This window comes from Rousettus aegyptiacus, unplaced genomic scaffold (genome assembly GCF_014176215.1).
Source record: "Rousettus aegyptiacus isolate mRouAeg1 unplaced genomic scaffold, mRouAeg1.p scaffold_m13_p_9, whole genome shotgun sequence".
Lineage (NCBI taxonomy): Eukaryota > Metazoa > Chordata > Mammalia > Chiroptera > Pteropodidae > Rousettus > Rousettus aegyptiacus.
In genome coordinates this window covers 44,302,837-44,329,618 of record NW_023416312.1, presented here as the reverse complement: position 1 = coordinate 44,329,618, position 26,782 = coordinate 44,302,837, and the positions used below count along the sequence as shown (strand labels likewise).

Here is a 26,782-nt window from a genome sequence, read left to right as displayed (position 1 = left end):
GAATTAGATAGTTTGTTTTTGAAGCTTGATAATCCATTTATCCTGGTTCTCATTGAATGTCACATAATATGACACATAGGTATATTAAATGCTTACTATAAGTTTGACATTTGGGGAGGGCAGTGAAGTGGGGACAGACTAGAATTACAATATTTTGCATTTCTCATGACCTAAGAAGGCATATAATCTGGTTGTGGAAACAATTAGAATAGCTAAATAAACTATCTGGAAGTACCTTAGGAATCCAGGCTAGAAGTTATATAAGTTGATGTAGGAAAAGTGGAGGAGGTAGGACTTAAATTAAGCACTGAAAAATTGACAAAATTTAAATAGCTGCATGTCAAGAAGAATATTGTGATCAGATTAGCAGGGACCTGGAGAACCAGTTGACTAGAGTAGTAGTGGAGAATGAGGGTGAAGGTGGAGGAAATGAGACTATATGCCTATAAACATTTTCATGCAGTTGTCTGGGTAGTAGGAAACATAGATTTTTAAACAGGATGGTAATTATGGGAAGAATATATCTTAGGAAGATTAGCCTTGGGAACATTATATAAATGGGTTGTAAATGGAGGAAACTAGAAATATGACCAACAAAGTATCCTTACAAGACAGTTGTAAGATTATAGAGTTAAAAAAAAAAGAAATCATAAAGATATTTCAAAGGAAGAAGTGACTGACTGACCTTACTAGCAGATTAAATGTCACAGATGAAGCAGAAGGGAAGGGTCAAAATAGACACCTCTAAAATTTATGAAATTTAAGGGATTAAAAGAATGGTAGGTCAGTAGAATAGAGACAGCTGGGAGGATGGTTGATTTTGGAAGTGAGGAACGTATTTTTTAATTTAATTTATTGGAGTGATAGTAATAAAATTATATAGGTTTCAAGTGTACAAGTCAATAATGCATCGTCTGTATATGACACTGTGTGCTCACCACCCAAAGTCAAATCTCCTTTTGTCATCATATTTTTAACATGTTGGGTGTGTTACTGTAGGTTAGTGGTTAACCCCTTGATGGTAATAAATTAGGAAAGGGCAGTGGAGAGAGTATTAGAATCATTTGGAGACTCTTAGAAAACAACTTGGTACTGGTGTACTAACAACAATAAAGGCTTGGTGACAACATGAGATCACACACAACCTACACAAAGATCACATCCAGAGACCATGGCATAGGGGATCAGGGAGAGTGTGCCACTGGGCCACAAAGGACACCTTCCATATTAGGCCTTCTAGACAAGGCTGAGAGACAAAATAAATATTCCTGACCCATAGGAATGAATGCAGGGAGGCTAATAAAATGAGAAAACAGAAACACCGCAAGTGAAACAAGAGGAGAAAACTCCAGAAAATAAGCTAAATGAAATGGAGGCAAGCAAACTACCAGTGACAGAGTTCAAAATAATAGTCATAAGGATGCTCAATGAACTTATAAGGAGAATAGATGAGCACAGTGAGAACATCAACAGAGAGATAATAAGCATTAAAAGAACATAGAAACCAAAAAAAGAACCAGACAGAAATGAGGAATACAATAACTGAAGTGAAGAATACACTACAAAGATTCAACAGTGGATTGGATGAAGCAGAAAGTCAAATCAATGAACTGGAAGACAAAGTAGCAGAATACACCCGATCAGAACAACAAAAAGAAAAAAAATAATTTTAAAAAAATCAGGATAGTTTAAGGGACCTCTGGAACAACATGAAGCATAACAGGATCCAGACCATAGGAGAAGAGAGAGAGCAAGGGATTGATACTCTATTGGAAGAAATAATGACAGAAAACTTCCCTAACCTGGTAAAGGAATTAGACATGTAAGTTCAGGAAGCACAAAGTGTCCCAAATGAGGAATTCAAACAGAGGCACACCAAGACACACCATAATTAAAATGGCAAAGGTCAAAGACAAAGAGAGAATCTTAACAAAAGCAAGAGAAAGCTAGTTACTTACAAGGGCGTCCCCATAAGAATGTCTGCTGATTTTTCAATGGAAACTTTTTAGGCCAGAAGTTATGAAAAACAAGAAACTACAACCACAAATGTTCTACCCAGCAAGGCTTTCGATTAAAATGGAAGGTGAGATAAAGAGCTTCCCACATGAGAAAAAGTTTAAGGAATTCATCACCAATGAGCTAGTATTACAAGAGATGTTAAAGGGATTTCTGTAAAAAGAGAAGGGGTAAGAAAAAGAAAATAGAAATAACAAATATGAATAATAAAATGGCAGTAATTATGTACCTATCAGTAATCACTTTTAATGGAAACAGATTAATTGCTCCAATCAAAAGACATAGTGCTACCAAATGGATAAGAAAACAAGTCCCATGCATATGCTGTCTAAAAGAGACCCACTTCAGATCAGATGACACTCACAGACTGAAAGTAACGAAGTGGAAAAAGATATTTCTTGCAAATGGAAGTAAAAAAAGAAGTCTTTTATATTAGATAAAATGGACTTTAAAAGAAAAAGTCTAATAAAAGACAAAAAAGGCATTACATAATGATAAAGGGATCAATAAATCAAGAGAACATAACCCTAGTAAACACACGCACAACCAACATAGGAGAACCTACATACATAAAACAATTATCGACTGACATAAAAGGAGAGATCAACAGTAATACACTCATAGTAGGAGACTTTAACACCTGTTGACACCAATGGACAGATCTTCCAGGGAAAGAATCAATGGGCCTAAAAGACACACTGGACTATATGGATTTAATAGATATTTTTAGAGCATTTTACCCCAAAGCAGCAAAATATGCATTCTTCTCAAGTGCACATGGAACATTTTCCAGGATAGACCACATATTAGGACACAACAAGTCTCAATACATTTAAGAAGATTGAAATCATAACAATCATCTTTTCTGATCACAATAGTATGAAACTAGAAATCACCTACAAGAAAAAAAAATTGGAAAATACACGCACACAGGGAGGCTAAGTAACATGCTACTAAACAATGAGTGGGTTAGTAATGAGATCAAAGTAGAAATCAAAAGATACCTAGAGACAAATGAAAAATGAAAATACAATGACTCAAAATCTATGGGACGCAGCAAAAGTAGTCCTAAGAAGACAATTCATAGCAATACAGGCCTACCTCAAGAAAGAGAAAAGGCTCAAATAATCTAACCTTACACTTAAAAGAACTAGAAAAAGAAGAGCAAACAAAGCACAAAGTGAATAGAAAGAAGGAAATAATAAAGATCAGAGCGGAAATAAATGAATTAGAGTCTAGAAAAACAATACAAAATAGTAATGAAACCAAGAGCTTGTTATTTAAAAAGATAAACAAAATTGACAGACCCTTATCCAGACTCACCAAGTTAAATAGAAAAAGGACTCAGATAAATAAAATCAAAAATGAAAGGAGAAAAATAACTACAGACTCCACAGAAATACAAAGGATCATAAAAAAATACTATGAGCAATTATATGCCAACAAATTGTACAGTGTGGAAGAAATGGACACATTCCTAGAAACATGCAATCTCCCATGACTGAGTCAAGAAGAAACAGAAAATCTGAACGAACCAATTACTACCAATGAAATTGAATCAGTAATCAAAAATCTCCCACACAAAAAAAGTCCTGAACCAGATGGCTTCATAGGCAAATTTTATCAAACATTCAAATAAAAATTAACAGCTATTATTCTCAAACTATTCCAAAAAATTCAAGAAGATGGAAGGCTCCCTAACTCCTTTTATGAGCCCGCCATTACCTTGATTTAAAAACCAGACAAAGACATTACACAAAAAGAAAACTATACGCTGATATCTCTAATAAACATTGATGCAAAAATCCTCAACAAAATATTAGCAAACTGAATTCAGCAATACATTAAATTTAGCAATAGATGATCAAATTGGATTTATTCTTGGGGTGCAAGGTTGGTACAATATCTGCAAATCAATGTGATACACCACATTAACAAATTGAAAGATAAAAAGCATATGATCATATCAATTGATGCAGAAAAATCATTCAACAAAATCCAGCATCGATTTATGGTAAAAACTCTCAGCAAAGTGGAATAGATGAAACATGCCTCAACATAATAAAGTCCATATATGACAAACCTACAGCTAACATCATACTCAATGGGGAAAGGCTAAAAGTGTTTTCCTTTAGTAATTATGTACCTATCAGTAATACAAGGATGCTCACTTCCCCCACTCCTCTTCAACACTGTATTGGTGCCTTTGTCACAGCAGTAAGGCAAGAAAAATAAATAAAAGGTATTCAAATTGGAAAGGAAGATTTAAAACTCTTGTTATTTGTTGATGACATGATACTGTATATAGAGAACTATAAAGGTTCCAACAAAAAACTGTTAGAACTGATCAATTAATTCAGTAAAGTATCAGGTTACAAAATAAATATTCAGAAGTTAGTGGCATTTTTATACACAAATGATGACCTTTCAGAAAGACAAATTAAGAAGACAATCCTATTTACAACTGCATTGAAAACTAACCAAGGAGATAAAAGACCTCTTCTCAGAAAATTATAAGCCATTGAAAAAAGAAATTGGAGAAGGTATAAATAAATGGAAGGATATACCATGCTCATGGGTAGGAAGAATCAACATCATTAAAATGGCCTTACTACCTAAAGCAATCTATAGATTCAATGAAATCCCTACCAAAATACCAATGGCAATTTCAGAGAGCTAGAACAAATAATCCTAAAATTCATATGGAACCATAAAAGACCCTAAATAGCCACGGCAATCTTGAGAAAGAAGAACAAAGTTGGAGGTGTCACTCTACCTGATATCAAACAATACTACAAGGCTGTAGTAATCAAAACAGCATGGTACTGGCATAGAAACAGATATATTATTCAAAAGAACAGAAAGAGATCCCAGAAAAAAATCCACGCCTATATGCTCACTTAATATACGACTAAGGAAGCAAGAATATACAGTGGGGTAAAGAAAGTCTCTTGAATAAATGGTGCTGGGAAAATTGGACAGATACCTGCAAAAGAAAAAGAAAAATAAACTGGACCACCTTATACCACGTACAAGAATAAACTCAAAATGGATTAAAAACTTAAATGTAAGAACCGAAACCATAAAACTTCTAGAAGAAAACATAGACAGTAAATCTCTGATATTACTAACAGTAATTTCTTTTTGGATTTACCTCCCCAGGCAAGGGAAACAAAAGAAAAAATAAACAAATGGAACTACATCAAACTAAAAACTTTTTGTACAGCAAAGGAAACCATCAACATAACAAAAAGAATGGTCTGATTGGGAGAAGATACTCAGTAATGATACATCTGATAAGAAGTTAATATTCAAAAATTTATGGAAAACTCATACAGCTCAACAACAACAAAAAAAACAAAACCCAATTAAAAAATGGGCAGAATTCCTGAACAGGCACTTCTCCAAACAGGAAATAAAAGTGGCCAATAGACATGAAAATATGTTTAAGGTCACTAATCTTCATAGAAATGTCATGAAATGTTACCTGACACCGGTCAGAATGGCTATCATCAATAAATCAAAGAACAAGTGTTGATGAAGATGCAGATAAAAGGGGACCCTCATACATTTTTGGTGGTATTGCAAATTGCTCTAGCTGCTATGGAAAACAGTTGGAGGTTTCTCAAAAAATTAAAAATGGATGTACCTTTTGACCCAGCAATTGCATTTGAGTGTTTATCCAAAGGAAAAAAAAATTATATATATATATATATATATATATATATATATATATATATATATATTAAAGATCTATGCATCCCTTTGTTCATGGCAGCAAAATTTACAATAGTCAAGATATGGAAGCAACCTAAATACCCATCAACAGCCAATCAGATAAAGAAATCACAATTTGTATATACAATGGAATATTACTCAGCTATAAAAAAATGAATTCCTACCATTTTCAATGACATAGATGGATAGATGGACCTAGAGTTTATTATATTCAGTGGAATAAGTCAGAGAAAGATAAATACCATTTGATTTCACTTATATGTGGAATCTAAGGAACAAAAAGAAAATAATCGAAAACAGACTCACCTATATAGTGGACAATTTGGTGACAGAGGGGAGGTGGGTTTTGGGGTCTGGGAGAATAGGTGAAGGGTTAAAAAAGTAGAAATTAGTAGTTGATAGATGGTCACAGAGATGGCGAGCACGACATAGGGAATGTAGTTAGCATTAATATATTGGCAAGGTGGAAAACCAAGGAGAGAAGGAGCAATTAGGGGGGTCGTTTTATAACTATATAAATGTCTAACCAATGTACTATATACCTGAAACTAGTTAAAATAAATTAATTAATTTAAAAAAAGAAACTTAGCCAAAGAACATATAGTTTATTTGTAGGAGAGGTGTGATTCCAATATACTATTCTCTTTTACCTTTTGTCCTTGACATTCCCACCTCTACTCCCCCAATCTCCAGTTGAGAACTATCACTGTAGATTTGAGAGAGAAAACAGGCTTGAGAGAGATTGGGGCTAGATCAGATTGAGAGTCTTCAAGGTATAGGAAAGAGTTGAATGGATTAGCTACCTAAGATTGTGAGTTCAGATACATGAGCAAGATGACTGAGACCAAAGCCATTATTGAATCTTAGTTTGTTTAAAATATTAGGGATATAAAGACTTTTTATTGAACTATAATGGTTTATTTTTAGACTTATTTTTTAATACCATAAATTAATGTTTTAGTTATCTTCATTGCAGTTAAATCTCTTAAGGAAAATATTTTCCTTATGCTGCGTACAACTGTCTCATTTATTTTCTTTTTAAAGATACTAACTTCCATATATAAGCGAAACCATACAGTTAAAAAAAAAAGATATTGGTGTATGTGTGTGTTCCTTTTTTTTTCTTTTTTGGTTCATATTTAGGGGAATGAGGAGAATAAGAATGATTAAATCTTTCTTGATCATATATGAATTTGAAATGATACTGAGATTATTTTTACTTCCTTTTATGATTAAATTGGTTTAAAAGCATAACTTTGTTTTAAAAGAAAATGATTTATATCTATTTCCAAATTGCTTTAGTTTGAGTAATTCAACCAAATTTGACAGGACTGAAAAAAATTGGTTGGTTTCATTTGCTACAGGTCACCTATCAGCTGCATATAGTGGGGTACCAGAAATGTATTCATTAAGTCAACAGTCCTCAACCTTTTTGGCACCAGGGACTGGTGCTCCTGTGAGATCTAATGCCTGATGATCTGGTAGAACTGAGGCAGTGATACTAGCACTGGGGAGTGGCTGCAAATACAGATGAAACTTTGCTCGCTCCCCTGCCATTCACCTTTTACTGTGCAGCCTAGTTCCTAACAGGCCACAGACAGGTACTGGTACACACCCCAGGGGTCAGGGACCCCTGACTTAAGTGACCTAGTCTTCTGATCCTATTTTGACCTACTGTCATGTAGATCCAAATGATTTGATGATCATATATTACAAATCTCATTTTTTTTTCCCTAAAGAATTTCATTGTGTATTCTAAGTTGTACTAAATTGTGTTATTTTTTATTTGTTTTAGTTTGAAATGCTTACTGGTACACTACCATTTCAAGGTAAAGACAGAAATGAGACCATGAATATGATATTAAAGTAAGTGTAAACACTATTTTTTTTCTTTTGGAAAACATTTCTGGCTTTTAGTTTTGAGAAACTTGTTATGGGTTTAAATTGACACAAAGAACATTTTTCACACTGTCTTGTTTTCTTCTCCTACTAAATGGGGGACATTATTTGCCATTGTGAAAGCATTCTTTAAAATTCTGTTTGAGATTTTTAAGTTTAGAAGTATGGCTAGATTGAAATTAATTTTCTAAAGTCCTTTTTTCCAGAGCAAAACTTGGAATGCCTCAGTTTCTTAGTGCTGAAGCACAAAGTCTTCTAAGGATGTTATTCAAAAGGAATCCAGCAAATAGATTGGGTATTGTTTATTTTGTTAGCTTTTATAACAATATACTGTGTGCTTTGGGAGCAGCATAATTATAACTATGTTTTTTTGGCTTGAGTTACTTTATTGCTGCTATACATTTATATCTAGAACTTTGCATTTTGTATATACAAAGATTCCCATAAATTCTGTTAGGTCTATGATCAAAAAATGGAGTTGTCTAGTGATTCAGTACTTCTATTTAATATATGTCATTATGTACATCATATGGATTACCTCTTTTGAAATAATTCACAGAATTGTATAGGTAATCCTTATAGATATCCAGAGATAATTATTTTGCCTTCCCAGTGTTCTTCAAAGTAAATAATACTGTTTCCATAACTTCTCCTTAATAGCCACACTCTTGTAACCTTTCCCTGGATCCAAATGTAATCCTATTATCCTGTTTATGTCCTTATGTTAAAATTTCAATGTCACTTTACTATGTTGTACTTTTTAATTTGGCATGTAGCTATGAGGCCATAAGTTGAATTATAAAGAAAAGAATACTTAAATTTTAATGTTATAATAAAGATAATTTCGACTTGCTTTAGAAGCATTTCAATATTTCATGATATTCTGTGTGCTTTAATATGACTATCACTTAATGTTTGCCATATTAAATTTAAAGGACCAATTAATAAAATATTAGATGAGAAATCACAAACTTTTCACTGCAAGGAGTCTATAAAATGTGTGTACTCCTCTTTATAAGTAACAGTCTGAAAGCCAGGTATAAAGATTAAAAAAAATCATACCAGTAAAAAGTCTTTCCATTTTTATAGGTTCAGAAGGAGTTGAGGAAATCAAAAGACATCTTTTTTTTGCAAATATTGACTGGAACGTAAGTTTAATAGAAAGTTTTTTCTGAGTAACTTTAATATGAACCAAAGCTGAAGAGTAAATGATAGTATATGGACTTTGTTGATAAACAATCCATTTATTTTATATTTAATTTGAGAATTTTTTATTGAGGTAACATTGGTTTATAACATAGAAGTTTCAGGTGTGCAACATTATAATTCAATATCCGTATACACTATAGTATGTTCACCATTGAAAGTCTAGTTTCTGTCACCATATAATTGACTCCTTTACTCATTTTACCCAACCCCCTCTCCCCTTACCCTATGGTAACCACCAGTCTGTTATCTGTATCTATGAGTTTGTTATTTTGTTTGTTCATTTGTTTCTTTTTTGTTTTATATTTTTCATGGGAGTGAAATCATACGTTTTTTGTCCTTTTTCATCTGACTTATGTCACTTTGTATAACATCCTCAAGATTCATCACTGTTATTGCAAATTCATCCACACATCTTCTGGTTCAAGGTAATTGGCATGATATGTCACACCTGTAAATAAAAATACTTTAAGCCAGTGGGTGTGTGGATGATATTTAGCAAATTTTTGTTTCTCATTCGTTTGACTCATTAAGCATAGTTAATATTCTCCCCTATTCTAGATTGGATGATATGGAAGAGGTAGAGAAAGGGAAAAAGGGATGAATGATATGGCAGATTCTTATAGAAAATTAATTTTAAATAATCTAAGGTGTTGTTTAATTTCAAATGGTTCTTTGTCATGTATTAAGACAAACGAAATATTTTAAGGAGTGAATATCTTTTTTATAGGCATTTCATTAAATTTAGAGAGTACCTGGAAACAAACTTGTGAAGTTCTGTCATGTATAGAATTTTTTTTTAAGTTGCAATTCCTAGACTAATGAGCTTTTCTTAGAAAAACCAACTTTTTGTTGTTCATTTTACAAAACAGCTTTATGTATTTTATGTACTGTTAATCATCATGAGTAAGCATTTTTAACTATCTAGTTCTGATTTTGGCATTTAACATTTTTTTCTAAAGTAAAAGTCTCTGGATTTCTAGGGCAGAGATAGAAAGCCACCATTCACTAATCAAATTGTTATTTCTTCTGGCTTATAGAACAAGTTTTAGAAGGCAACATTTTGATTTATTTTTTATAAACCAGTAGTATTAATACCCTAAGAAGTCACTCAATTTATGTTTTATTCGTCTTTCATAAACATATAAATTGTAGGAAGTTATATTAAGGAAGATTACATTTTTGAATTCTGCAATAAGAGCCCTACACAGTGCCTTTAATGCATGTTTTTAAGTGAAATATATAGTTAGTGAAGATAGTCTAATTATTACTTTTTAAATCCCTGAGTGTCGTTAGTTATTTCTGCATGGTAACATTGCAACATCTTCTATATGGTTATTTTACCAGTGAAAATTCAAGCCAGTTTTTGATGTTCAAAACTCAACATCATTATTTCTTGTGAATACAACCTGTGTCATCATTGCTGTTTCCTGGTGTCACTTTCTGTACATTATCTCTCAGATTTTTAGAATTTAGTTAACAGTTATCTGAGGCTTGTTGAAGTTTCATTTATGAAATTGTGATTCTTCTGTTAAGTACTGTGAATATTATCTTCTGCTAATATGTTTTTGTATTATCCTATTACTTCTTCTAGAAATTATATAAAAGAGAAGTTCAACCTCCTTTCAAACCTGCTTCTGGAAAACCAGATGATACTTTTTGTTTTGATCCTGAATTTACTGCAAAAACACCTAAAGGTAATGCATGCTTATGTATAACATCAAGGCTTTTCTTCAGTTAGATGGTTAAAAAATAAACTAGCTTCTTGGTAAAAGCTAAAAGAATTATAAATTTGCAGAGGGTTAATTTGCCCTCTATAGAAGTATGGATCCTATATACAGCATTGCCTGGGCACCTTTCAAGTAGCAGCTTTAAATGGAAAATATTTATCAGAAAAGCAGGGACTACAACAAAGGGTGAATGGTTTTTGGGGGGTTGTTTTATCTTAAAAGTCATTTGGCATGCTAATGCATTAGGGGTTAGTGGATAGGAAATAGGACATGATATGTCACTCAGACTCTTACAATTTAGAATTTAATGGGGTTTACTTTTAGTGGCATGTCTCCTACGTTCATTCAGATATTGAATACTTACAATGTACTGAGCAGTGAAGGTACAGAAATGAACAGAACAAACAAAAATTGCAATCCACATGAAGCTTGCATAATAGTGTGGGGAGATGGATAATATACAATTAGTCAAATATATATTATGTCTGATGTTAACATTTAATGGTTTCCTTTATATTAAAAAAATGATGATATTTATATCATAGAAGCCTGTGTAATTCTAACTAAATATAATTATTTGGACATTAGATTCTCCTGGTTTGCCAGCCAGTGCTAATACTCATCAGCTCTTCAAAGGATTCAGCTTTGTTGCAACTTCTATTGCAGAAGAATATAAAATCACTCCTATCACAGGTTCAAATGTATTACCAATTATCCAGGTAAATTCCAGTTAATCAGATTATTTAGTTTAGAGATAATTATCTTTCAGTTATTTTCTAATGGATTTACAATAATTTTAAGTGATTTTAACTTCTTTATTTATCTCTGTGTATAATAATGAATTAATGATGTTTTCATATGTTTTGAAATAAAGCAGATGATAGTAACCTTTAATTATATTTATATAATCTCTTTTGGCAAGAAAATGTAATGATGAAGTATAAGCTAGTTGATTTATTGTGTTGGCTTTAGGGATCTAGAAAGCCTACAATTTAGGATCAGCTTAGATCTGCTTAAGCCATTTATAAATACTGATAAAACTTTTCTAGAATGAATTTTAAAGATTTAAGATGAATGTATATTTAGAAGAAAAGATAAAAATGCAAAAATATTTCATTCCTCTTAGTATTTTATTTTTTCAAAAACAGATAAATGGAAATGCTGCACAATTTGGTGAAGCATATGAATTGAAAGAGGACATTGGCGTTGGCTCCTATTCTGTTTGCAAGCGATGCATACATACAGCTACCAACATGGAATTAGCAGTGAAGGTATTGTCCCTGAGCCTAACTTTTTTTTGTTTTATACATGTAAGTTAAATGAGAAGTTAACTGATAGACATTTCTCAGTGGAGCTAGTGGAGATTACAGAGATTATAATAAGGATGAACTCTTAAGATGTAATATTTTCATTTAGAATTTCTTTCCAAGACTTTTTCTGGAGAAACAGTGTATTTCATGAATGTCTTGCTTTTAAATAGTTTTATTTTAGGGTAGTATGTTAAGACTGAGCAATTGTGACAATTACTTTTACATTTGGATCAAATTATTAGTACATTTTCTGTTAAGTGGAACATGATGCTAAAGGAAGTGATCTTTTATTGCTAAGTTTCAGTTACAGGAAATTTTTAAATGTTAAAATAATATGAGACAAACATCACTCTTGAGTTTTTAAGTATTTGCTTAAAAATATAACCAAATTTAAAATATACCATTCATTTTTAAACAAAAAAGTAGTTTGTTTATGAGATTTTTCTTGTTTTATTTCTTAGATCATTGACAAAAGTAAGAGAGACCCCTCAGAAGAAATTGAAATTTTGATGCGTTATGGACAACACCCCAACATTATCACTCTAAAGGATGTAGGTATTTAAAATATAAGCTTATTTAAAGCTAAGCTAATGAAGTTATGACATGGCACTTTCTTATTGAAACATTTTTATGTCTATGGTATTTACTGTCTTGCAACAGATCTGAAGACTTAAATTTGCTACTTCAATTATTTTTCCCCTATTATTCTGTATTTCTACCCTTCTTACAGAACATAAAAAAGGAACTATGATGATTGGTAAATTAGAGTGTCCTGATTACTTGAATAAAGCCTGGATAGTTAACTAGTAAACATTATAACTAGCACCATTTATTATTCCGTAGTACTATAAACATAGAAGTTATAGGAGAGTGGGAATCTGCCAAATTTTAGATTTTACTTTCTTGACTACAGAAATTGGCTATTGCATTATGGATTTTTTTTGAATGAAATAATATTACTCTGTAGTTTCATAAAATAAACATATAACTCAAATTAATAAATGTTACTGGACGCTTACTCTTCATATAAGAAAGTAACACTCTTTTCTCTTTAGAGAAGGCAGACAAATCAGCCTTCACGTCAATGACTTTGTTTTGGATAATATGATATGTCTTTTGATTAGTAATCTTTAAACAGTAGTTTACATCCATCTGTCTGTCCGTCTGTCTGTCTGTCTGTCTATCTATCTATCTATCTCACAAGCCCTGAGTGAAAGGGTACACATATTTTTATTATTTATTCTCCTTGATATAGTATTTGAATTCAACAGATGTTTAAGATACCATGTCAGATAGTGGACTGTGGAAAGGATTTTGAAAAACTAAGAATATATTTACTACCAGAAGGACACTTACTATTATAGGGAAGAGAAGTATCTATAATGCAGTCAAAAATTAGGTAGATGCCATTTGAGAGGCACAGAATTTTATTTTTCCATTTATATCCCTTCATGAAGTATAACATACATCTTTAAAAGTTAATAAAATTATAGGTTTAACATGGTCTCAAAGGACTGTGTAAGAGGTTGTTTAGCCAGTTTAATCTTCAGTATAGCCTGTACTATATTAACAATAAAGAAATAATGTCTTTTTTTTAACACTAGAGGTTCACTAGAAAAGCAAAATAAATATAATTTAACCATTTCAGAATTGTAATTATAATTAATAACATTTTAAACATATGTTCTTTTTTTAGGTTTATGATGATGGTAGCTATGTTTATCTTGTTACGGATTTGATGAAAGGAGGAGAGCTACTTGACCGTATTCTCAAACAAAAGTGTTTCTCAGAACGGGAAGCTAGTGATGTACTGTTTGTAATAACTAAGACAGTTGACTATCTTCATTGTCAAGGAGTAAGTTGTAGATATATTCTTCCCTTCAATTCTGGGACTTATGTCTTCATAAAATTATATATAGGGCATGCCACCTAAAATGAATTACTTTTTCTATCACATATATTTTATAGAGAATATCCTATTAAAACTCATAATGTAGTGAAGTTATAGATTTAGAAAATTGGATAATGCTTTATTAAGTATCTTCACTCTGCTGTTGGCCCTGATTTAATAGCATATTAGTTTTAACAGTGGTTTGGATTATATAAATGTATCTAACCTTGACTTTGAAATTATTAAACCTAATCAAACTTAAAAGTGAAACATAAAATAATTATTCAAGGACATGTTGTGAATACTATTCAAATTAGATGGTACCTAACATATAAAGTTCTGGCAATAAGAGGACCGTATATCTTGACCCTTGCCAACCCCTCCTCTAAATACAGTAAGAAATTTGAATTCTAAACATTTGAAGTATTAATATATTAAAATTTGTAGTGGAGGAGCAGGCCTGTTTTTTTTTTCTTGCTCTCTCTTCATAAAGAAAGCAAATGTTATTTTAAAAGGCCATTTTTTATTATATATAGCTATACAAGGAAAAAAGGTACAAATAATTCAAAAACTTAAGTTTGAATCAGTTGTAATAGTGGATATGTACCTACTTAAGTATTATCAGTAAAAAAAAATGGACAGCTTAGAATTGGCACAGTGAAAATTCTACATGAGCCCTTTTTATAATTAAGAAAAATAACCCAGTACTTAGTTTTATCTGAGGTTTAATAGAGTACATTTTTCAATATTTTGAAATATAAATTTTATAATGATAAAGGAGTATTATTATAATTTAATTCTTGGATTGTCTTTATCAATGCTCTCTAAAGGACCATAATTTTCGAGAGGAGGAAAATGATAAGCATCATTTATTTATTATTTTGGAAACATTCAGTTACTTACATCAATTAAATAAATTAATGACAGAGATGCATTGAGCATTTTTATATCCCAGGCATTCTAAAAGATGTTGCAGATTCAGATAGGAGTGAGACTTGGTCCTTGTCTTTAAAGAGTTTTCAGTGTAGTAAACTGCTGTAAAGATGGAACGAGATTAAATGAAATGGATACTATCAGTAGGAAAATAATCATATAGAGAATTTCATAATATTTTTCATTTCTGACATTTGATCTGGTTCTTATTTATTGTTTCTACTTTTTTCTGCTGAGAGTTTCATGCATCGAAAGCATGTTTTTTACTTCATTGAATGGTTATAATAGGTACTTTATTTTTTTTTAATTTATATTTAGTCTTGTGAATTTTGAATATATTATTCTTATTGAGATAAATTATCAACACATAACATTGTATAAGTTTAAGGTGTACAACATTTTGATTTCATATATTTATATACTACAATGTAATTTCCACCATAGCATTAGCTAGCACTTCCATCACATCACATATAATAATAGCCACTTTAAAAATCCTTGTTTGTTAGGTCCAACATGGTTCATCTTGGAATCTGAACTGATTGATTTTCTTTTTTTCTTGAAACTGTATTCTATTTTCTTGGTTCTTTGTATATCAGATAATTTTAGATTGCATACTATACATTTGAGTATTGTGTTATGGAGATTTTTTGTATTCTGTTATTTTTCTCCGATGATTATTATTGTTTTTCTGTTTGTTGTTTTAATAGATAACTTTTTTGGCAGTGTTTGCACTGAAAACTCTGCTTTTGGGGTAGCAGCTTTGGTCTCTGTATCTTTTGTCTTTTTTTAATTAAAAATTATTGAGGTGACATTTATCATCAAAATCCAATAAGTTTCAAGTGTACGGTTCAACTATATGTTGTCTATATATTGCATTATGTGTTCACCACCCTTCTGTCACCACATATTTGACCCCTTTACTCCTATATATTTCCCCCTTCTTCTCTTCCCTCTTTTGCCTTTATATGATGTACTCTGAGCCTCTTCTACACATTTTTGATTTAGGGGTCAATTCCGGCTCTTTCCCTTACAGTATCCCTCCACTCAGCCTTCATGGTTTCCCAGCATCTCTTTTCTGGTACTCTAGGCCAGAAATACTGTGGGCTTTACCACATGTGTCTTCACCACTACATGCCATAGGGACTGTACTTAACCCTAGCCTAAAAGCCATTCATATAACAACTCATATCCTCTCCTTCAACCAAGTGTGTACTCTCCACCAGAGTCTGTCTGATTCCATTCACTCTCCAGTGCCTTCAAGTAGTCAAGTTTTGTATTATGTTTAGGTTTTATAGTTGCTTACTGTGAAGAGGGGCATATTGAGTAGAGTCTTAGTTTATTATAACCAGAAGTGGAACTGATAAATGAGTTTAGATACTTTTGAGATTGGAAGTGGCTAACAAAATTGGTGGCTTGAATAGAAACTGGAGCAACTATCCGATAGAGATAATTCCTTCTGTATCCTTCAAGCTCTCAAGGCTATCAAGGTTGGAGAAAGTATCATTTTTCAAAATTTTATAATTAAATTTCCTTTTCCTGGAAATAAATTAACTTTAAGTGTTATATTTCATATACATTTATTTAGCCCTAGAAATGTATTTTTTTTCTCATTTATGTTCAAGGTTGTTCATCGTGATCTTAAACCTAGTAATATTTTATACATGGATGAATCAACCAGTGCAGACTGCATTAGAATCTGTGATTTTGGATTTGCAAAACAACTTCGAGGCGAAAATGGACTTCTCTTAACTCCATGCTACACTGCAAACTTTGTAGCACCTGAGGTACTCTTTAGAACTTAATTTTTTTTTGCCTTTCACTCTTTTCCTTTAGTTTAATGTATATGATGGCATGTATATGTTATGGTAGGTAGGTAAAATCTGAGTTATTTTGTCCATTCTCAACTATAAAGCTCTTTAAATGAGTGAATTCTGATAACCCCCAATATAAATATTCAGACTAGGAACTAGCATCTGAAACCAACCTTAATGTAATAATCAAACTATTTATTCTGTTGGTTATGTACTAGTTTCAGAATCATACCCTTTTAAGTCTGTGAGAGAGAGTAGAGAGCACTCTACTTTTAGCATATTAAATATTATAAATGAGGAAAAATGAGGTTTAGTGTATCTAAATGACATTTTTAAGACTCAGCAATTAATAACAAAACCAGGATGGATTTTGAGATATTTTGGTTCTTGACGAACATGAGGTAATTTAAATTGTTTAGCATTACATATAACATGTAAAGGCATTGCCATCCCTGATTGTTTTAGGATCTTAATTCTTGGAGAAAATGCTTCACAGGGGCTTTTATAAGCAATGATGTTTTTCTTGGCAAATAATACTCATATGTAGATCTTAAAGGGAAGAGTCAATAATGGTAAGACTGAGGAGGTTAAGAGGTGAAAGTTTCACAGTTAGCAAGCTACAGATAGCCAGTTCTGATCATGAAGATGGGAGTTTTGATAGTAGAAACTCTCATAGAAATTGAATATATGGTTGATCAAAGAATGAATCAGGAATGGCATTGATCACATAGATTCTTTTTAAGTTTTGTTTGTAAGTCAGGAACTGTTTTTATATGTTATGAATAATGTCATATGAATTATCATATGTTCAGTACAAATAAAAATACAAAAAAATCTTCAGGCTTGAGAAATTGAAATCTCCAAGTTAGAGAGGAAGAATAAAATAATTTGAGGATGAATTCCTATCTCATGTGCATGTTTTCCAATTTTATTTTTATATCAAATACTAGCCCTTTCAGGATAATATGGCATATCAGATTAATATGAGCCATTTGTATTTAAATATCAACAAATCTGTATTTTAATGTAGCATTAGAAAAGTAAATAATATTTCTAATGAAAATGTAAATGTAGAAAATAGAAAAATGTTTTTCTCAAGAAAAATTCCCATGTTAAAATTCATTAAATCTTTATGATGTTGATGTTGAGGAAGAAACATAACACCTACTTTACAAGGTTTTGTGATGAGATTTGCCCTCTAAGAAATTATGTACATATCCAGAGAATGTGCTTTTATCTAAATTTTAATTAAATTCATAGAATAATAAATGTACAAATTTTTATCAAACTAAAATAGATAGAAACTACATTTCCCCAAATAAAACATGCATTACCCAAGAAGAGGTTATTATACTGTCCCCAGGTGTGAGAGATATAACTTAGATATTAAAAAATTAGCCTTTCTCAGACATTTCAATGGTTTTATAGGATAGGAAGACAGAATATTTGAGATTAGGGCTCTTCTGTTAAATATAGGATATATAATAATCATAAATATTCTAACATGTTTATGCATTAGACAGAAGAATAAAGAATAACCATTTCAATGGCCAAATTTTTAATACTGACTTAATCTTATGGACCTGGACTCCTTGGTATGATGGAAACTTCTCCCTGGAAAAACGTTAGGGGTGAATGTGTCCAAAAGGAATATCTCAAAAACAGACATTAAAACGGAAAATACATAGTATTTCTGTGTTTAGATTAATGGTTAGGTAAACATTTTTAAGTTAATGGCTAGGTAAACATTTTTAAATGAGTGCAAATCCACAGAGTAGAATACAGTCTACTGATGCTTTTTATCCTAACAGACTTCCATTATGTTAAGTTACTCTCGCTACTGTAATAGTGAAGTTTTTTTTCAGTTGGGTGTGGGGTCGCCACTTCTTTGTAACTAGTGCTTGAACTACTTTTGGCTAGTATTTGTATTTTCAAAAGTCTTTGAAAGGTTTTATTATCAAGTGCTGAAGCCTCTGCTAGCAATCAATGAATATTTGTAACTTGTTATGAATGAAATATAAAGGTTTGGGTAATATTTGTTTCTAAAATTTCAAACCTTTTCATATACTCCATTAGCGATAGAGTATAGGAAATGCATTGTCTAGAGTATAGGAAATGCAGATATTTGAGTAAACACTAGCATTATGGGGGTATAAATTCATTATTCACAGTGTATAACGAGCGATGAGATATTTGCTAAGATATAAACTAATTACTATTTCAGCTTAACAATAGAGGAATATTCATTCATATTTTTCATATGAATCAATTCAGTCAAGTTCTCGAGGCTGACATAGAGGATGTGCTTTTCTACTATACCTATGTTGCAAAAATATGTCTCCGAGATATTATTTTATAAAAGTAAATCCATTATATTCAACTGATATTTGATGTCTGCTGAGATCTAAGAATGATCCTGAATTAAAGGAACTTAAAATAAATTGGATGGAGTCTACGGCCATGCCACCCTGAACAAGCCCAATCCCATCTGATCTCAGAAGCTAAGCAGGGTTGAGCCTGGTTAGTACTTGGACGGGAGACCACCTAGGAAGACCAGTTGCTGTAGGCATAAAAAATAAGGGATTGTAAGCTGACAAGGTCTTTGCAATCTGTGAGGTCAACCAAGGGTTGCCTCACCTAAAAATAATTAATTAATTGATTGATTAATTAGATGGATGTTTACCTGCAGCTCTTAATAAAATAATTGTGAAATTGCCCAGCTTTGCTCTAGTTTGAACTGTCATATGTTTTGCTACAAATGTGAATTAAGTTGAACTTTAGAGCAAAGGGAATGAGAATCTCTGTGTTAGTCTTTGCTGGTTTGGGAAACCAAATGGGAGAGAAGATAATGACATTAATTACTTTAATTCTGACTTCTGTCTTCATGAATTTAACTTAATGCAAGTAGGAAGGTATTAAACACATGTTCTTCACTGTACTCTTTCATTCAGCTCACCACCTTGCCTTGTTTTTTTTTTTTTTATGGCTATATGTTCTTACTATTAGGCATTGAGACCCGCTCTAGAATAGAAGTTCACTGCTTCTTCTTTACCCATACAAAATGGGTTTAAGTGTGTGGTATTTCTAAAACAAGTTTTTCATGGTTGGCCCTAATTCGATTAAGTGATATGACACCTCTTGTGTTCTTTTTCTCATTAACTAGGAAGGTTAAGGGAGTATGAAATACCTATCCCTGACTCGCTGATCAACCCTCACCTGTCCAACTAGGTTCTGGGAAGTCCCTCAACCTTGGCTATACATCGAGAAGCTTTAAAAATACTGCCCTACAGAAGCTAGGGAAAACATGATAATGTCCTCAGAATTGTAAGAAGTGAGAAAAGGAAAGAAAAAGAAGGAAAAAAGTAGGAGAAGTTTATGTTTTCTAGGGCTTTACCATGATGTGAGTGGTTTAACTGTACCTCATTATTTATTAGGGCCTTTGTAGTCCCTATTTGTGTTACTTACATAAGCCAGTTATATAGGTATTTGATAACCTCTTCAGCTTTTCAAGTTTTCACATATGTTTGTTCTTATAAATATACTTTGACTAGGAAAAAAATACGATATCTTGAATTTTAACTTAGATACTCAATATTCAAGTCTGGCAGTTGTCAAAACCAAACTTGTAAATGAAATGCCTGTGTCGGTGGTTATATGGTCCCCATTGTTAATACGTTAATAATGTTTCTATTTTGTTCCTATGCCTAAAGGCTTTAGCAGTGGTCTTGTTTTTCTAAATGAAAAAATAAAAGCTTCATTTCATCTCTTTATTCTTCTAATAAATTCTATTCATAAAGAACTCACATGACTATACAATAAATATATTATTTCATTTTATTAACACTAGCCCCAAGAGCAAAAGCAGCTACTTTAATTAGTATATGAAAAATTAATGAAACCATTCAGAATTTATCAAATGTGTATTTGTGATCTAGAAATATACTAATATTTTCAAGACACAAGCCTTGTATATAAAACATAAATTCATCTATCTTTCATAAGATCATATAGTATCTCTTGTGTAGTAAGGAGGAAGTTATCATAAATATTAAAAGACTCTAGAGTAGGAATACCTGCTCTACTTCTTACTTGTTTTGTGATATTGGGCAAATTAATTAACACTTGTCTTAGTTTCCTAATCTTCAAAATGGAAATAATATCTACCTCAGAGAGTCAGCGTCATGATTAAAAGACAGTAATGTGTATAAGATATATTATATATATGTGTGTGTGTGTGTGTGTATATATATATAGCTCTCTTTACATAATAATCTTAAATTCTGATATTTGTATGTTTTTCCTAAGAGAAGTGAAAGCTCATTGAGTTCAAGAATCATATCTTACAAAGTTGTTTTTTTGTATGACCCATGTTACTTAATTGCTTTATTAAATATTCAGTGCTTGCTAATAGCAGAAGGCTTTGCCTTTAACATTAAGTGAACCTATTTTTCAAAAGATTAAAATAATCCAAATTTTTAAATTGTGAACATTTGTGAGATTATTAGAAGCACAACTTTCTTTCGGATGAGAAAACTGAGCATATGCTGAGTAGTACCAGATAATGTGTATTTCTTTCTCAGGTTCTTATGCAACAGGGCTATGATGCTGCTTGTGATATTTGGAGCCTAGGAGCCCTTTTTTACACAATGTTGGCTGGGTAAGAAACTTATATAGTCAAAATAATCCACATCATTATTTGAATTTCACCTGTATATTTTCATCTAGAAAGAAGAGAGATGAAAATAACATTAAGGAAAATGATGTCAACATTTCAAAATATTATATATTGTTTACTTATAAAATTAAAAAATAAAGTAAGGCATTCAGTGCATCAAAATTCAGATACATAATTAAAAGTTTTTAATTAGAACTAAAACTAAGATAAAGCATATATTTTATTTTGATATTTTACAGTGAGTGCATTACTTATTGAAAAATGTTTATTTGAGCATAAAATGATTTTGTGTTTCAACAGGTACTTGCCTACTGAACCTGATATTGAATTAAATTTTTTAAAGTACTTGAATTCTGGCTCTCCTGACAATAGAGATTTAGTAAGATTGAGCTTTATAATAGATTTAAATAGTAACAATATGAAATTACAGAAACACATGTACCTTTTCCTAAAAGGATAAAGAAATAATTTTGAAAAGTAAGAATTGGATTATGTTAATGTTGGTAATTTACAAATAATACAAGTGCCATTTTACCCTTAATATTTTTATGTAGGAGTAAAAATTTAAGGCTGTAGAAGAAAGCTAGGTTTATCAAAGTCTAATGCATAGAATGGAATTTGAAGAATTATTATGTGGTTATAATGTACTTAGGTTTGACTTTTTAAAGAAAGCCTTTAGTAAAACTGAAATATGCTGGACGAACAGAGATTCATGGACACAGAAAACAGTTTAGTGGTTACCAGAGGGAAGGGGGTAGGGAGAAGATAGTTAAGGGTAAAGGGTTCAAATATATGGTGTCAGAAGGAAATTTAACTTTGGGTGGTGAGCACATAATGTAATATACAAATGCTTTCTTATGGAATTGTACACTCAAAACCATATAATTTTATTAACCAATGTCACACCAATAAATTTAATAATAACAAAAGAAATAGAAATATACTCAACATAGCAAGCTTTATAAGTTATGAAAATGGTAACTACAGTATTTATTGGCTTGGTAATAATTACATACATCAGTGTATTCCACTTAATTTTAGACATATTATAAACTTTGGCAAAATATTTAGTTATAGCCCACAGCAAGTGTTAAAGTATAGCTAAAATTTGCATATGAACTGCAATCAGCACTATTGGTTTCAAACAATGGGATACCATTCTTAGATTGCTGCTTTCAAATATTTACTTAATGCTTAAAGAAAACATGATTGCGTGTGTGTGTGTGTGTGTGTGTGTGTGTGTGTATGTGTGTTTAGTGTTATCTCAAGTTAATTGTTACATGAGGAAATTAAGACATTAACATATTAAGACATATTACTCATACTTTTTAACTGTCTTTCCATTCCCAAATTTGAATACCATTTTCAGTTCCATTTGTTAAAATGGTACAAAACTGATCACTTTTTGTCATTCTATAATTAATTTTTAAATTACTTTAACTTTATGCAATGCATTTGTCTCCCTGTCCATGAATGTTGATCCACGTTAGAATTTTAATGACTTGAGATTTTCTGTTATATTGATATAAATATTTAACTGACCCATTTTTCATAGACACTAATTAAAATTATTGTTAACTTGTTTCCACTGATATTATTTATTAAATGCTAATGAACAAATTTGAACCAATACAATAAATGCATTTCTATGAATAAATAAAATTAACAGTTTCTTAGTAGCAGGTATATTTGGTTTGCTAACGTATGCTTAGGAGAGTACAAAATTTGTGTTTTATTCTGATCTGATTTTAAGACTAGCTTTAAATGAAAAGCCACATTTTATTTATATTATTTAACTGATGAAAGGCAAAAAAAATATTATAGTTTTTTTTTACTGAATAATTTATTAGAATTAAGTTTATTATTTGAAGTATCAAATTTGATATGAACAAGGAAGGGAAATATTGGATGATACCCTTAATTTGCTGTAGTAAATATTTGCATGTAGTCTTATACTCACCACTTCAGTTAGATGTAATAGGTATGTTAGGCCCTCATGTCTATTAAAATCTATTTTGTTAATAGCTATACTCCATTTGCTAATGGCCCCGATGATACTCCTGAAGAGATACTGCTGCGTATAGGCAACGGAAAGTTCTCTTTGAGTGGTGGAAACTGGGAAAATATTTCAGATGGAGCAAAGGTAAAAATTACAAATGAGTTTTGTTTTGTTGCATTCATGTTAAATTGCTGAAATCTTTAAGTTATAGCCTAGTCTATATTTACAGAGTATCTTATGGTGTTATATGTCAGTATTTGTTTGTAAGTTAACACATACATATGTGAATTGAATAAGACAAGAGCAGACTTTTTTTTGTTTCTGCCATGATTCTGGGCCACATTCTTATCAGTTCATATGTGTTCAGGGAATATAAACTAATTTTAGTATTGACCAAAACTAGAAATGTAAATATACTGAGGAAAAATGCATATTTAAAAACCAACTAAGTTACTTTCTGCTTGTAGTGTATTTTTACACATAATTTCTTTTTTAGCACAGACATTGACTAGTGATTATTTAGGCAATTTTTATGTTAAACTAATTTTTAGAGAATATACAAACTTCTTATCAGTAGCATCTAGATATTTATTATTGATGGCTTGGAGCTGTCCATTAGAAATATAATACAAGCCACATATGAAATTTTAAAATTTCCAGTGGCTACATTAAGAAAAAAAATACAGACTGGTAAAATTAATTTAGTAATATAATTTATTTAACTTGACATATTTAAAATATTTCACCATCTAATCAATATAAAAAATTAATAAGATATTTTACATTCTTTTTTTCATTCTAAGTCTTCAAAATTTGGTGTGTATTTTATACTTACAACCCATCTTAATTTGGGCTACCCATGTTTTAAAAGTGTTTGAGAGCCACATGTGGCTAGTAGCAGCTGTATTAGAGCAGTTTCAGAGTAACTGGCCTTATTTAATTCAGGGGAACAAATTAATCCTTGACTACTAAATCTTACATTTATAATTAAAACTTTTAAATTTTAAAATAAAAACCCAAAGCTTGTCAACATGTGGCTTATAGAGACCCGAAGCTTTTAAACTGCATTTTGAAGTAGAAAACATTTTAAGACAAAATGAATTGCTTATGTTTAATATCTGCTAATGATAAAACCTAATTGTCTCAAGAACATTAGCTAATCTGTAGGGTATATTATGTAGTAATTGTTTTTTCTGTTTGTTTATTCATTAGATTTTTATATTAGTTATAGGTATACAGTACATTGGTTAGATATTTATCTAGTTTATGAAGTGACCCCCCCAATTACTTTATGACCCATCTGGCTCTACACATTACAGTACTACTGACTATTATTTCCTGTGCTCTACTCTACATCCCCATGACTCTTTTGCAACTACTGGTTTGTACTTTTTCATTCCTTCATCTTTTTCTCTCAAAACCTAACCCCTCCCCCCTCTGGCAATTGCCTGTTCTCTGTATCTGTGAGTCTGTTTTTGTTTGTTCTTTTTGTTTCTTAGATTATCCATATAAGTGAAATCACATGGTATTTATCTGTCAGAATTATTTCATTCAGCATTATAACCTCTAGGTCCATCCATGTCTTTACAAAATAAATGGTGGTTAGATGCCTCAAAGGAGGTGGCAATGCCTTAACCATATGTGTGTTGTCAGGCCTGAGGGCCTCTTCCATCCATGTCAAGGGGAGTGTTAATCTTCTCTCTTTTCATACGATACTGGAATAAATTTAATATCTTGATCATTGTAGAATAAGTGAGGAATATGAATGTCGTTTTTAAATTTTAGAAAGCCAGAGAAGAGATTGTGTTTGGATCTTAGCCATGAGTGTGTTATGTATTGTAGTAGAAGGAACACCTGATTGGAAGCCAGAACTGGATGATAGTTTGATAGTTTTGGTATACTAACTACCTGCTTCAGTTTTCTCATCGGTAAAATGTGGGGACTAAATTACCCCTTGGGTTTCATCCAACTCCAAAATTCCATATCTATCCATTTTGGTTTATATATATATATATTTTTTTTTTTTTTCAGATTTTTCCTCAGAAAGTGATTGGAACTACTGGTATTACTAATTAAACATATGTATTTTCTAGGCAGCCAGTTTATGCATGAGCAATTACACTTTCACAAGAAACAATTCTAGCTTTTAAAGCTATATGTATGATCGTCGTGCATTCCTTTAAAAAACAAAACAACAACAACAACAACAACAAAACTCGCAACAGTGAATATAATGCTGAAATAAGTAGAGATTTATATGCCAATTTTGCTTAGATTTTTAGTTTTTCATGTTCCATGTGTTTTATGTTTATGCATGTCTAGAGCTTAAGGAATAATACATATTAAAGTTCAGTTTTATTCTCACCTCTTTTAGTCTGATATTCTGGAGAAATTAACATAGGAAAAGATACTGAAGAATAATGTAAAATTATGTCACCAGGTCTTTCATATAGTCCCCTTTTATAGGTTAAGCGACGTTAGCTCTGTCCTTGAAACTCTTCTGAAAATGGTGGCAAATTACTGAACAAAAGGACTGTATGAATCTTTTAAAAAACTATCTTCTGTACATTTTTAAAATTTATTTTTTACTTTTCTCAATTAGAGTTGACATTCAATATTATTTAATATTAGTTTCAGGTGTACAGCATGGTGATATTTATATAATTTACAGACTGTTCCCCCTCAATTAGTAATACCCACCTGACACTATACATAGTTCTTACAATATTATTGGCTATATTCTCTGTACTGTACTTTATATCTCTGTGACTATTCTCTCCTATACATTTTAACACTTCAATTTTTTATCTATTTTAAATTAGTGTGAAGGTAAACTTTGTTCAGTTACCCATAACTCCTTAAACTATTTTTCTTTAGTCATGAGATCTGTGGTGTTTGGCGTCACCTCATGGCAATGGTTTTACTTAATTATAGTTCCTTACAAGCTGTTTTTCCCTTTTGAATGCTTTACTTGCTATTGGTTAGTACTACCACCAGAAGCATGTGGAAGCTGCTATCTTTTGCTTCTGGTCCATGCAGAGTTTCTAGACTTTATTTATTCAGTTAAATAGCGGGGGTAATAGTGGACGTTATATTAGCTTTATGTGTCTTTATTTCTACATAGTTTCGACTAACTCCTCACCTCCAAACCCCAGGCCCTGAGAACACTGGCATTGCTGTTTCCTTTTGTAAACAAGGGGGACAAGGAGAAGAATCAGGTAAACAAAGCAAAAGTAGAAGCTGCAGAAGAGTAATAAAAATTTCATGGTGTCACTCCTTATTAAAAATAAACACAGTGAATTTGGAGAAACTTGAATGAGAGACGGCCCCAGATTTCTTACCTTGGAAGAACAATAATCTGAACATCTAAACATCAAGAAAAAACACCTAAGCTGCACACCAGCACATCTGAGCCTGGGATCTGCATAAGAGCTACCACAGGTCAGAACCTCAGGTGCCGGGCAGTGGACTGGGAGAAACAAAGAATCTGCCTCTCGCAGCCCCCAGAGCTCCCTGTAGGGAGAGGAGGGAGAAGAGAATGTGCAACAAGTTCCCTGAACAGCCCTGTCTA

At 31.7% G+C, this 26,782-nt stretch overlaps 1 protein-coding gene, 1 non-coding gene and 1 pseudogene across 5 annotated transcripts in view; 2 read left to right on the top strand and 1 right to left on the bottom strand.

Annotated features, from left to right (window-relative positions):
• RPS6KA6 (ribosomal protein S6 kinase A6) overlaps positions 1-26,782 on the top strand; it is a 128,723-nt gene that overhangs the window by 86,552 nt on the left and 15,389 nt on the right. For 3 of the 4 annotated variants that reach the window (XM_036226842.1, XM_036226845.1, XM_036226844.1), the window contains 11 exons: positions 7,550-7,620; positions 7,860-7,948; positions 8,743-8,801; positions 10,454-10,556; positions 11,178-11,308; positions 11,738-11,860; positions 12,361-12,450; positions 13,596-13,754; positions 16,349-16,510; positions 21,118-21,194; positions 23,238-23,355. In XM_036226842.1, the coding sequence (XP_036082735.1) occupies positions 7,550-7,620; positions 7,860-7,948; positions 8,743-8,801; positions 10,454-10,556; positions 11,178-11,308; positions 11,738-11,860; positions 12,361-12,450; positions 13,596-13,754; positions 16,349-16,510; positions 21,118-21,194; positions 23,238-23,355 (1,182 nt within the window). The remainder of the gene's footprint in view (positions 1-7,549; positions 7,621-7,859; positions 7,949-8,742; positions 8,802-10,453; positions 10,557-11,177; positions 11,309-11,737; positions 11,861-12,360; positions 12,451-13,595; positions 13,755-16,348; positions 16,511-21,117; positions 21,195-23,237; positions 23,356-26,782) is intronic. The other variant, XM_036226843.1, reaches the window with a different exon arrangement.
• On the top strand, positions 18,988-19,106 carry LOC118608343 (annotated as a pseudogene).
• LOC118608175 lies at positions 24,802-24,927 on the bottom strand. The gene has a single exon (XR_004952966.1). It is a non-coding gene; the product is annotated as a U6atac minor spliceosomal RNA (small nuclear RNA).